The 14,085-nt window shown below is 46.8% G+C and overlaps 1 protein-coding gene across 2 annotated transcripts in view; it reads right to left on the reverse strand.

Moving 5' to 3' along the window:
* Positions 1 to 14,085, reverse strand: part of Prkca (protein kinase C alpha) — a 395,759-nt gene that overhangs the window by 81,611 nt on the left and 300,063 nt on the right. For both annotated transcript variants that reach the window (XM_026406631.2, XM_026406630.2), the window contains exons 6-8: positions 10,672 to 10,828; positions 9,427 to 9,561; positions 8,744 to 8,840 (exon numbers count right to left, since the gene is read on the reverse strand). In XM_026406631.2, coding sequence (XP_026262416.1) covers positions 8,744 to 8,840; positions 9,427 to 9,561; positions 10,672 to 10,828 — 389 coding nt within the window. The remainder of the gene's footprint in view (positions 1 to 8,743; positions 8,841 to 9,426; positions 9,562 to 10,671; positions 10,829 to 14,085) is intronic.

A 14,085-nucleotide genomic window follows, 5' to 3' on the forward strand; every position in this document is an offset into this window, starting at 1 on the left:
CTCTTCACTTCTGATCTCCCACAACTTTCCAAGTAACCAAAAAATTTCAATAGTTTTCAATGTGACTTTTGGAACTATTAGAAATGTATAATATTAAATTACTAGGTAACTCACATATTATCCCAACTTGGTTACATCCTCATCTCTAACATAATTACTTGCAAAAATTATACTGACTTGGGCCCAGTCACAGCCCTAGAATCTTAAAAAGGGACCCAGCAGTCTAGATTGTTTGGAAACAAATGATCTATGAGTCCTGGGAAAGTATAAAGTCATGGGTCTCCATGTCAGTCCTTATTGTACAACATCCTATTTTTCTTCATTGGGAAGAATGTTCTAGACAATCCCTGTCCAATCTGAGCCACATACAAAGTTTCACATTTTCTAGTAAAGTCATTAAAAATATAAAAAGAGCTGAGCAGGGTGGCACATGCCTGCAATCCAAGTGGCTTGAGAGGCTAAGAGGATCACAAGTTCAAAGCCAGCCTCAGCAACTTATTGAGGCCCTAAGCAACTTAGAGCTATTAATATAAAATAAAAAAAGATCTGGGGATGTGGTTCAGTGATTAAATGTCCCTGGGATCAGTCCCTGGTACAAAAAAAAGAGTAAAAAGAAACAGATGAAATTAATTTTAATATTGTCATGATGTTTAATAATAATATATACTGTAAAATATACAACATACAATTTAGTCTTCTTGACTATGTATTTAAGTCAATATATTCTGAATATTATTTCAATATGTAATTAATCCAAAATGATTTATGAAGTATTTTACATTCTTCTCATGTGACTAGGTCTTTGAAATCAGTGCCTGTTTTACACTTCTAGTATGTTTCAGATGAGGCTGAACACACTTCAAATGCTCAAGAGTCACACGTGACTAGCGGCTATCAAATTAACGCAGTCCCTATAGGATTTTCAAGGTAAGAGAATATGCAGCTATTTACTTTTGGGAATCTGTGATTGAGTGGTCATTGAGCTGAGGATACACCCTGGTTACAGGAGGCAGGTGGGCTGGGTTCCCTGGGCTGACCTATCCAATGGGTAGAGGGTTAATGGCCTTCTTGGTCTTCAGAGAAGAGAGACTGGCCGTCAAGTCAGTTGAAGGTTATGCTGGTCTACGGCTGGAGCAAACCAGACATCTCATGAGCTGACTTGCAGCTTGAGGTCCCGGGGCAGAGCCCAGATGACCATGGCTGGGAGTGAGGCCGAGGTGGCATTAGTGATCAGAAGGCAAAGGGAGAAGCCCTCGAGCTCCAGCAGCCTCCCGTGTGCCACATGCCAGGAGAGAGGGTGGGGCAGAGATGGCAGGGAGGCCTGCTGCCCAAGACAGCACCAGCCTGGGCTGAGTCAGGCCTCGGGCTCTAGGAAGCTGGGCATCAGGACAGGCCGTGCACTTCTCTGTTCTGGAAAATGATTCCTTGCCAAAACATCACAATGCTCAGAACAGCGTTCTGAGATTGCTCTTGCCCATCTGGGGCCCTTCATTTGCACATATAAATGTAGCCTTGGAATTTACAACTTTTCATGAATATAAGTCAAAACCAAATTTGAGTCATATCTATTTCATACAATCAACTATTATAAAAGTGAAAAAAAATAGAGCCATGAGTGAGAAAATGAGTGCTCACTCTAGGTCAGGTACTTGTCTACACCACTTACATATTGAACTGATTTACTCCTCACAGTGGTTCTGTGCAGTGGGTACTATTATTATTTCCATTTCACAAACAAGGGAACTAGAGGTCAGAGGTTAAGAAACTTATCCAAGGTCATCGGCCAGGAAATGGTGGAGCAGGGATGTAAAACTATGGCTAGCTAATCTAATTGCATCTTCCTTCCAGAATTATCAGGCTGAACCACTGAGACATTGGCCCAAAGTCAGGGGATCTGAATCCCAGCAGTCTGGCTGCAGGACTGGGACTTTTAGCCATTGTGCAATAGCGCTTCTCCAGGGAAAGTGGCATGTTGTGTCCTTTGCAGAAGTGCCTGGTGCCTCACAGTCACCACTGGGGGCATATCATCACTGCTCCGGTCAACACTGCCCTATCAGCTGCCCACCTCCTCCTCCCCAGGAAGGGACAGGATGGGAGGTGGCTCTCATAGAGATTGACTTCTAAAGTGGGGGCTGTATTTCATGCTCAATCACAACTTTCCTTCTTTATAGAACTTCAAAAGTATTTCCCTTTAGAGAGCTCACACAAGTTTCAAGTGACACGGTGATTAAATAAATTCATCTTGTTTTCTTGGGTCGGGATACTCAGAAGAATTATTTATAACATATCATCTGCCAGTTCTCTAATGGGATGCCATTTTCATTAGATTCTGACAACAGATTTATTCCACTGCGGCAAAGCCCAAAGCATGCTGCCTGCCTCTTAGCTGTCTTCATTCTGCCTTGGAGGAGTCTCCTTAATTTTAAAATTTGTGTGTGTGTGTAGCAGGGGGATACTGGGGACTAAACCCAGGGGTGCACTACCACTGAGTCACATCCACAGTCCTTCTTACTTTTTTTATTTTGAGACAGGGTCTCACTAAGTTTCTAAGGCTGGCCTTGAACTTGAGATCCTCCTCTCTGAATCGCTGGGAATATAGGCATGCACCACCACACCTGGCTACTAAATTTTTTTTATATACTAGGTTTTGGAGGGGGGCAAAAGTTAACAGTTACAGTTAGAAGAGAAAAATGCTAATGTGTTTTCAAGTTTCTTATTTTTTAAATGATGTATAATAAATAATAAAAACAATGAAAAGCCTGGATAATCAAGCTGAATAATATGTGTCTTATCATATAAGGAAAGCTGGCCTTTTTAGATTTGAATCTATGAACTGATAACAACATGGAGGAGAGAAGCAACCCCTCAGGTAGAAATGAGCTCATTTAAAGTCTGTTTGCAGCTAAAAGCCATCAAAATACAAAATAGAAGTGATAATGGTGATCTTGGTTCAAAACTAGAAAATGTAGACTTACTTTATTCAATAATGAAATAGGAAATGGGAAACTGCATTGGGAGCTGTCTCCCCTGGAAAGAGCCAGGTCCCCGGCTAGAGTTACTTGCTCTGTGGCTTCCTTTCTCTCTAGGTGGCAGGATGGGGTGGAAGACAGTCAGGGCTAGAGTAAGTTGCCCCAGAGCAGAGGGGACCACTTGTAGGAGCTCTGCACCGGTGGGAAGGGGATGGCCTGGGAAGGGGATGGCCTGGGAATGGCCCCAGAACTCATCTCCATCTGCCTTTCCTTCCCTTGACTCCATCTATTTTCCTAATTCTAGGACAACTTGAACTCTGGAGGTAGATGTGGCCCCAAGGGGCTCGGGAAAGGAATCGACTGACTGATAAATGCAACACGAAAATGCTTGAGCCCACTGATAAGCTCGGCAGTGAAACTGCCCATGGCAGGAAGAACCCTTAGAACTGTTCTGAAGGAGAGAGCACGGAGGTCAGGCACCCCCACTTTCCCAGCTGGAAGGCTGGGTGCAGCAACCCCTCTGGGAAGAGCCCAGGATGTGAGTAATTCTGCACCTAGATTTTTGTAAGCGATTGAAATGGCGATGCTACACCGAGGGGAGTATGGGACTTTCTTGGGAATGCAATCAGTATTGGCTGCTGCCACCATTATGGTTACATTTGTGTTTGTTCTCGGTGTGGTTCAGATCAATCAATCATCTGCCAGATGGTCCTGGTTTTGAGTCTTTATCAGGATCCTATGCCACAGCAGTGAATGCTGAAGTGTCAGTGCCAGCTGACATCTCATTGTGGAATCACATTCATTTCTGTGACAAGCTTTGCTCAGAGGTTGTTTGATGCATTTTCAGACGCACAAAGTCCCCAAATTATAACAGATTTATCCCAGAAAGCTGTCTGCATCTAAATCAGGATATATTCTCCCATAAAAGCATAAATGGTGATAAGTTTCTCATTGACATGCCTCAACTTCATAATATGGCTGCAATATAGGGCCAAAAGCATGACCACTATTTAAATAGAGCATGATTTCAACATGAAAATTTATCATTTTTTCAGGGAAACTTCAGAAGTTAAAAAAAAAAGAAGAAGAACCTATAATTAGCCAGTTTCTGCAATGAAATATATTGACAATGATCTTGATTACTGGAAGGGCCAACATTTGTATAGAAGTATCCTTTTGGGACTTTTCTACTAACTATTTGATTTAATCTTTAAAACAACTCTATTAAGAAAATACTGCTATTATCACCATCCTGGTAACGAGACTAAGGCACAGAGAGATTATGTAGTTAATTATGGGCAAAACCAGGATTGGATTCCAGGGTTCATGGGCTACACCAGGTTGGCAGACTGGTCCATGACAAATCTGGTCTTTTGTAAATAAAGTTTTATTGAAACACTGCATGCTCATCTGTCACTATGTCTGTTGGTGCTTTTGAGCTGCTGCAGGAGAGTTGGCACATTAGAGCAGACACTGCACGGCCTGAAACAATCATTACCTGACACTTTACGGAGAACATTTGTCGAGTCCCAAACGCATCCTTCCTCCAAAGAAAGGCAGATCCAGTTCTGAACTCTGGCTATGAGCCGCATGGTGGGGAGCAGAGACTCAGAGCCAGGGCAAAGTCAGGAATCCTGGTCATCCTCAAAAGCCCCAGGAGGCCCTGGGGAAGTGCTCACCAGTGTGGAACATAATATATGCTCAATGAATTTCCTGCTCCATCCCCAAGTAGATAAGAAGCAGGGTCCACAGGGACAGAGCCAGCTCCACAGGAAGTGGGTGTTTTGCTCATGCTGGAACCTCAGTGAACAAATGGAAAGACGCATAATTTATGTTTGTGACCAGGGACCGTGTGCACCTCATCTGGACAACCTGGAACAGGTCAAAGGTGAACGGACACACAGTCCAGAAGATCACAGGAGAGGTTCTGGTTTGCATTGCCTTTCAGGCAGAGGGAATGCTCTGGCAGGACCTGCATTGGAGCAAGGGCTTTTCCAGCTATCCTGGGATTTTCCTTGGCTCCTAAGAGCTTCGCTCATGGATCCTTCTGTTTGCCAAGATTCTAGAGTCAACAACTTAAATTTGACAAACTTGCCATTGAATGATGCGATGAATGCTAGTGCAGTAGGGGGAGTGTAAATGCCCATTGGTTCTGATGTTTCTTTCATTAGACTGAATGACTTTTGATTTCTGGGGATGGACATCAAAAACCACAGCTAGTTAATGCTTTCTAGAAAACAGAGCTTGATGAGGAAAGAAGATAGACTAGCCTCTGTGCAAGGCTGCTGAGAGATGCCTAGGTCAGCAACCATCACAGAACCCACCCTGCCCCGCCCCGCCCCACAGTGGATCTCCTACTGGAGGCAAGAAAGGAGGAAAGAATGGGTGAGGACCAGAAGACTGATGTGAGAAAAGCAGCCAGGGCGGTAACTATCTGCAGAGAGGGGAACACAGAGGGGAGCCTGGGTCTGAGCACCGAGAGGGAGGAAATGGGGTGGAAGTTAAATTGTACCCAGATGCCAATTGGCCCCTGTTTGGAAAGGCTGGCTGCCCCCCAGAACAGCTCAAATGCAGACTATATATAGTCTTTCTGGCCTGGCACAGGGTTTCCCAACACTGGGGTACAGAGAAGGTTTGCAACTTCCACACTTATAGACCTCAACAAAATACCATTGTGGGATTGAACACCTGCCTAAAATCAGATCAGAATATTTTATTTAAAGGCAGCATGATGGTTGTCATGAACTCCCTGGCACCTTCGGACTCCATCACCTAATGGCTTCCTGCATAGTCTCCTGTGTGTGTGTGTGTGTGTGTGTGTGTGTGTGTGTGTGTGTGTGTGTTTGCTGTTGTTGTTTGGTATTAGGGATTGAACTCAGGGGCACTCAGCCTCAGCCCTATTTTGGATTTTATTTAGAGACAGGGTCTCATTGAGTTGCTTGACACCTTGCTGTTGCTGAGGCTGGATTTGAACTCCTGATGCTCCTGCCTCAGCCTCCTGAGCCACTGGGATTATGGGCATGCACCATCATGCCTGGCTGGTTGTGGTTTTTAAATGCTCTAAGTAAACGATTAGAGCAAAAAGTTGGGGTGTAGTTCACGCAGGTGCTCTTTGGGGGACCGAACAGCAGGCTCTGCCTCTCAACTCTGCTGACCTTGCCTCTGTCCTTGGAGGTCACAGGGCCCGGGGCCAGTGCTGTGCCGCCAAGTTCAGCTCTCCCAGGAGGGACACGCAACCCGCAACGCGCACGGCCTCTAACTGTCCCTCAAGAGAAATGCTTTTGCTCTCAGCTTCAAGCCCTCTGGCCTGTGGTTTTTATTTTTATTTTTCGGCTTGGAACGCTGACCTTTATAAAAAGCTGGATTCACTGCCCAGAAAAACAGGAAGGTTGCATCCTAGGAAACCATGGATGTGAAGCAGCAAAAACGGCCCGGTATCTCTCTATCAGTAAAGCGAGGTCTCAGACAGATCAGCTTGAGGACAGGAAGTTCCGAGAGCTCTTGTTAGCTCCCCGGGTTCCTCCTCTGCCTGAGACAGCTGGGTACCATTGGTGCTCAGTGTTCCCAAAAGACACTCTCCCTAGAAGGATCCATCCATCATATGGGGTGTAGTATTGGGAGGGGCATCAAGGCAGCCCTCCTGCCTGGGACTCAGGCCTGCGACCCCAGCAGGATATGGAGTGCAAGCAAGCAGAGGAGAGAGGGAGAGAGAGCAAGAGAGAGAGAGAAACGGGAGGTGAGGGTGTGCCTGGCGACACCCGACTGGTGTCTGGGTACTTGAATTCCTGCAAATGTCATAAGGCTTCTTTGGATCATTTGATGTATTTTTCCTGTCATTTAGTTTTTTCCTCCTATATTTTTTTTAAGAGTAGAGACTGCAGCCTGGTCTCACTGGTTGACCCCTGCCTGTGTCTAAAGCTACAGATGTCTGTTTGACCTACACAGACTTCTAAGTTTTAATTAGCTGCCAACATTAAGAGAAATCAGAATATGCCATATAAAAGCCTGGAGTTCTGGATTCTCTTGAGCCACAGAGCGGGCAGCACGGGGCCTGGGCCTGTACGTGGAATAATCCTTTGGCACTGAGCAGCGTGGCTGCCACCTTGACACAGGGCTCAAGTTCACCAGCTTGCTCCAGTCCCCATTGCTCCCTACTGTCTCACTCACCCCCAAACCTGCTGTGAGCTGCCATGGATCGACATCACCTGTGACTCATTAGGCACCCAGTGGGCATCTACCCTTATAGCCCCTGTCCTTCAGTGTTTCCCAGATCCACTTTAACCATTGATGTAATGAAATAATCTGAAGTTTCATGTTTCACTTCCTTAGGAATTGGAAGTATCTGTATTAGAATGTACTGAACTATCTGTATTTTTGGGAAGAACAGAATAAGGAGAACAAGACCAGTAGGAACTCATTAGTGTCAACACTCCAGTAACAAATCAGCATCTGTACACACTTGCATGCTTTTCTTTAGGGAGCAGAAATTCCAGGGAATCCTAATTAGTCTGAAGAATGGAAAGATTCAAAAAGGAATTCAGCACAGACTGCAGAGGCTTCTATAAGAAGCCCTCAAACAGCAACATGCAAAGTGATTAGAGAAATAGAAAGAAATAAAAAATGGTGACCTGGGATAAAAGGCAGATGCTTAGGGAGATGGGTGTCCACTAGAGGTTGGCCATCTGGTGAGTAAGGAGATGGAGGAAGGGAGAGGTGGAGGGGAGCAAAGGGAGGGGAAAGAAGAGAAAGGAATGGGTGACAGAGACAAACAAAACAGGAAGAAGGGCAGAAGGCTGGCTTTTCTAAAGATCGGGAGCAAAAGCATAAAGGAATCTCAAACACAAAGGAATATTTGTTTAAGCTGGTCTTTTAGAACAACACTAGAGACTTTTTGCATTCTGTAGGAAAAAATAAAACAGCAAAACAACAAAACACTAACATGCTGGCGTGGTACCCTGATTACAAGCAAATTCCTCCCAGGGAGAGGACTGAGCACGAGCCCACCTTTGTAAGAAGGACTCCACACTCAGAACCCTGCTGTCTCCCCAGTGATTGGCAAATCACTTTCTTATGCAAAATTCAACATTATTATTGGATATGAGGTGCCCCCCCCCAAGGCTCCTGTGCTAATGCAGGATTATTCAGAGGTGCAACGAATTAGACTATACAAACTGCTACCTATCAGTCCACCTTCATGTGAAGAGACTGACTGGGTACTAACTGTAGGCAGGTGGGGTGTGGCTGGCGGAGGTGGGTCACTGGGGGTGTGTCCCGGAAGTGTGCATCTCCCCAGCTGCCACTTCCTCACCTTCTCCCTCCCTCCCTCCCTCCCTCCCTGTCTCTGTCTCTCTCTCCTTCTTCCTGGCCACTGCTTTCCTCCACCCTGCCATTCAGCCATGGTGTCCAGCCTCACCGTGGGTCCAAAGCAATGGACTCAGCAGCCTACGGACTGAGCCTCTGAAACTGTAAGCCAAATAAACCTTCCCTCCTCTCAGCTGTTCTTGTCAGGTATTTTGGTGACAGCAACACGAATCTGACCAGGCCCTCCTCTCTGCACTATTTCCCACCTCCATTCTCTAAAGGACAAAGGACACAGAAGGCCAACAACTTGCAAAGAAAGAAATTACATGCAGCATTTATGTTTTTCAATTAAGAAAATGAGTGTAATGTTGAAATTACTTTTGCCCTTCAACGACACAACTCCGGGGCTCTCTGAAGTTATGCTTCACCAGCTAAAGGAAAGGGGTTGCCCCAGGTTTCGCTGGGATCCTCACCTCGAATTTCTGCCTGAGCTCCACGTTTCCTTCTTCGTCCCCTTCTGGAATGGGCACGTTGTAGTACTCACCTTCTTCTTGGTTAAGCAACTTGTACCTTTCAAAGACACAGAGAGAAGCGGAGGTAAGCGCGAGCAGAGCAGCTCCTGGCCTTCCATCTCTAGTCGAGTGGTGGGTGAAATGCCCCGTGGGAGACAGCGCCCAGGCGGGCAGGCAGCTTCCCGGCAGCTCAGAGATGGAAACTGGCCTGTCTCCCGCATCTCTAAGAGTTGAGAGCCACAGCGGAAGGGGCCCCAGCAAACTTCCAGCTGATTGGCTCACAGTGGCCCCAGCAAACTTCCAGCTGCCAGCTGATTGGCTCCTCTTTGGTGATGCTCATTGGGCAGTTTTCCCACCCTTTCAGACCACGGAGTTGCTCATGGGGGGACTCTTCTGGCTCCGCCCACATGATCCAGCCAATCGGCCTCAAGAGTGGGAGGAGAGGGGGTTGAGAGGCTAGCCAGAAGCTGGTAGTGGCAGTTGGGCTCTGAGGAAATTCCTGAAGAGCTCCTGTAGTGGGGCTTGTGTGTTCTAAAAATAAAGTTGTTTTTGCTTGACAAGTGGCTCATGAATTGTGCCCAGCCAGACTGCGGCATCTAAGTGGTCTGATGCTAGGGGACTGCTCAGTCTCGGGGTGTCCTTACCATCCGCTGGCTGGCATCTTCATGAGCTCCGAGACTCCAAAGGAAAGGGATCCCATGAAGTCATTCCTTGTTGTTCGATCCCAGTCCCAGATTTCTACAGACAGTCGTCGATCTTTGTCTGAAGGTTTTAGTTTGCTACAAAGACACACACAATCACACACAAACACACACACACACACACACACACACACACGGGGTTATCTTGATTATGCTTTCTTGGGAGATACCATATGCTCATGATCTGAGCCTGAAATAGTACATTCATGTCTCTTCCTGTGCCCACAGAATACCAGCCCTACACTGGGAGCTCAGGTTAGGGATTAGCCAGCCACGGCCCAGGGGCCCAAGCTGGCCACTGCTTGTTCTATTAGAACTCAGTATTTACATACTGTCTCTGGCTGCTCTGGCCCTGGAATGACAGAACTGTGCAGGGGCAACAGAGACTTGACCTGCACAGTCTAGGAGGCACACTCCCGCCTTACAGAGCAGAGCTCGCTGGCTTTGCTACATGGAGAGCCCCCTCTCTGGCTGTCCACAGATACACCTGCTAGTGCACCACTGTAGCCACTTCTCATTCCTGACTTCTTCACTCCCTCCTCCCGTTCCCTCCTTCCTTCTTCCCCTTCTACCGTTCCTACTTCTGAAGTCCTTCAAGGCCCACTTCAAGGTCATCTCCTCTGCGAAGCCTTCCCTGTTTAAAGGTGAGGCTACCTTCCCATTGCCGTGGGGATGACACTTCCTGTGCTACTCACTTGTTCTATGTTGTAACAATTATTCAATTCTTGCCTCACACCCTCTTCTAACCCTGAAAATAACCCAAATCCAGGGCATCGGGGATATAGCTCAGTGATAAAGTGCTTGGCCACCAAGTAAGTGCAAGGCCCTGGGTTCAATCTCCAGTACCACAAAAAAAGAAAAAGAAAAAAAAAATCTAAGTCTATCAAAAGGTGGGACACACCTTATATGCTTAATAATACCTTAAACAGATATTTTTTTTCCTGGTGCAGAATAAATAATGGTAATTATTTGGGGCTGGCATCATGTAGTTCCTGGTAAACTGAGTTACTTTGCCCCAAACAGGTGATGACAGCTGTCCATACCAACAGCAGTCTGAGAGGTATTAGGATGAGGATGTGTGTAGAGACATTTGTCACTGTCCCCCCCCCCAATTATCTCTAATAATGAGATTGAGAGCTACATGGTGCACAAGAATGGGGTTTGATCTAGAAGAGGAGACACACTTACAAGGTGAAGGATTCATTCCACTGGGGGTTCAGCGTGGAGCGGATGGTTTTGGTTTTCTGTTTGCTTTCATTCTTAGGGTCAGGAATAAGTTTCAGCTTCACGTAAGGATCAGAGAGCCCATTGGGATCCATAGGGATTAGATTTTTTGCATCTCGTACTGTGAAGAGAGAAGAAAGAAAAAGTCACAAAAAGAGGGCTGATCTGCATTCGTTAGCATCCTGTGTCAACACCAAGATGAGTCCAAGGGACATCGTGATGGTGCTTAAGGGGAGGAAGGTAAAAATCAGAAGCCTTTGACCCTCAACATGAGAAGGCTGCCCCCACCTTCTCGGCTTTGATACTGGTCATCAGGTGGGCCGAGCGGTCCAGGTCTGGCCTCCAGGCAGCACCAGCCTGCACTGGCAGCACTGTGGACCTCATGCACCTATGAGAAATGCAAAGCCTGGGTCCCACCCCAAATCTCAGAAGTAGAACCTGCATTTTAACAAGATGCCCAGGTGACCTTCATAGCTCTCAAGGAGAAAAGGGGCAGCCTCCCCGCATGCAGGCAACCTGCCCAACCTGGTCCATGGCATTGCACATGCACTTGAACTCTTAGGAGGTGTTGTCCCTTTCTTCATGAAGGCTGGTGTATTCCGACCCCTGGCTCTACCTTGGAATCACCTGGGAGAGGGGTTACATCAATGCTCAAAATTAAATTAGAATATCTAAGGAATATGGCCCAAGTACTGGTTTTTCAAAGCTCCCCTGGTGACTTTATTGTGTGGCATGGATGGAGCCAATGGTGTAGACAGCTGTAATTCAGAACCACCTTCCAATGTACAGGTCCAGGGACCAGCACGTTACCTGGGAGCTCATTTGACATGCAGAATCTCAGGCCTTACTTCAAATTTACTACCTCAGAGCCCTCACTTTAACAAGACCCCCACATGAACCCAAAGCACATTCCAGTTTAAAAAGCACTAACACGGGAGTCAAAAAGTAGTTAAAGCTGGGCGTGGTGGCACATGCCTATAATCCCAGTGACTCAAGAGGCTGAGGCAAGAGAAGCCCAAGTTCAAGGCCAGCCCCAGTAACTTAACAAAACCCTGTCTCAAAACAAAAATTAAATAAAATTTAAAAGGGCTGTAGATGTAGCTCAGTGGTAAAGCACCCTTGGGTTCAACTCCCAGTGCCCAGCCCCCCTCCCAAAAAAGTAATTAAAAGGAAAGACCATTGCACCCACAGAGGAGTCCTGCTCAGAGATATGGCTGCCAGGGGTTACGGTCAGTGGGAGCAGCTGTCTAAAGTCACCACACATCAAATGTGACAGTTCATTATCTACCACAACGATGAGAAGGGACAAAGGTCTGTGGTGCCTACACCAAAGTCTTCCTTACTATCTCTCCAGTCAGGGTGGAATTTCTCATTGTCAGGGTCCCTTGCTGGTGAGGCACCATCGACACCCATCCACCCAGGACCAGGCTCCTAAATCATAACTCTGCAGGTGGGGACCAGAGAGCTGCTCACAAGCCCCCAGGTGATTCTGATGTATGTAAAAGTTGGAGAATCGTGGACCTTGCCACCTGGCATAGGTTATGGTGGTTGAGAATTACAGGAGAAATGTAGAAGAAGGTGCTGCAGCTGGCAGAGGACAGGGACTAGAGGAGGAATGGAAGAATACTAAAGATATTTGATCTTTGGTACACAAACAAGGTGGGTATGACCCTAAGAGCAGAAGCTGAGGATGAGCAAAGCCCCTGGTAGCTGGTGGCCCCACTGTGCACTGACCCCTGCTGGTCCAAAGTTGTATATGCTCTTTACCTGGTGCCTCAGCACTGGGACCCCTGCAGCTCAGCCAAGCTACTTTAAGTCCTGCCTCCTCCTCTGCATAATCCTGGGCACTAGACCTGAGGCCTCTAGTTTTTTGTTTTTTTTTTTCCTAATTACAAAAATGAGCATGGCCAAAATTCTGGTGGCATCAACTTGCTGGGAGAACTCAAGGAAATGTGTATAAAGTACCTTAAATAGTTGGTGGCTTGGAAAATTAGAAGCAGGATTTCATGATGTGAGCGCTCACTAGACCTGGGCAAGGGTCCCCACTGCTCATCATTTGGAAACCTACATTAAGGTCAGAAGTTCCCCAGGGTACCCGAGCATTTGCCTGAGAATTCAAGGTTTAATGTCACGCAGAAGGTCTCATCTCCTAAAACATCGACCCTGAGAATGACAAAAGATGAACAATTTGAGTGTAAAAAGGAGCTCTCCCTCAATGATGGGAAAGGGGCCAAAGGACTCTGATCAAACACCAGAATGAGAATCTGATACTTTTTTAAAGGCAGAAAATGCCTGGAGTGTCTAACACTGAGGGCTGCAGAAGGTCACATCCCAGATAAGCTAATGAAGAGGCGTACTGAGGCCACCAAGAGGTCCATAGTTGCCTCCTGCCATTTTCAGAGTTACTACAGGTGCTGGCTTTTACATCTTCAATTTATCGCCCTGATAGCAGCACACACGAAATCACTCCAGGCTGATCTCCTCTGCATGGCGATGAGCTAAAATCTTGATGGGATCTAAAGCCGTGGGTTCCCTGCCGAGATACTATCATTTAAGTTGAAAATAGAAAGAGTTATCAATTCCAAATGCCACTGAGGCAAACAGTGGATCCAAATTTCAATTTTCTTATTGCTGCAGATAACAGTCTCCTGAGGTGTGACTCACGGCGGGTCCAGGACAACTGAATCAGGATCATAAGCCACCAGCTTGGGGTTCCATCTGCTCACAATGTGGGCTCTGCCTCTGCCACTTTCTGGTTGTGGGAAAGATATTCCAATTCTCTGTGCTTGTTTCCTCATCTGACAAACTGTACCTGCTGGCAAGGCCAGCATTATGCAGGATCATACACGCTAAGTGCTTAGAAAGCAGCCAGCACGCTAAAGACCCATACAGTCCTCATGGCTGTTAACACAAGTTATGGGTAGACAACAAAACCCAAAGAAACTGGACAGATGGCTTAGGATGGGCAAAGGAATACCCATGGGAGAGCATGATGTGGAGATTTTCTAACATGGTTGCAAATGAGTGATTTCAACAGTCTTCAAACCAGAGGGCACGCCGCAGGACATTGCTAACGGGAATGGCTCGCCACTCTGGAACAGGGGGAGAGAGGAAACACCAGAGCTGAATGCAAGTGGGGGAGAGGATGAGAAGAAACGCTGAAGGCAGGAGAGAGAACGAAGGGACAGACGCCATCAGGAGACACGAGGGGGATGCTGTCCTAGCACTGGCGGGCAGCAACCTGAGCCTCAGTGACACACTGCAAACATCTGGGGTGTTTGGGTCCCATACTGATGCCTGGCCCCATCCCCAGGAGTCAGATTCACAGGATCTTTCAAGATGCCCCTCCAGGCGGGTCTACGTGATGTCTGGGTGAGT

This window comes from Urocitellus parryii, chromosome 7 (assembly GCF_045843805.1).
Source record: "Urocitellus parryii isolate mUroPar1 chromosome 7, mUroPar1.hap1, whole genome shotgun sequence".
NCBI classification, from domain to species: Eukaryota; Metazoa; Chordata; class Mammalia; order Rodentia; family Sciuridae; genus Urocitellus; species Urocitellus parryii.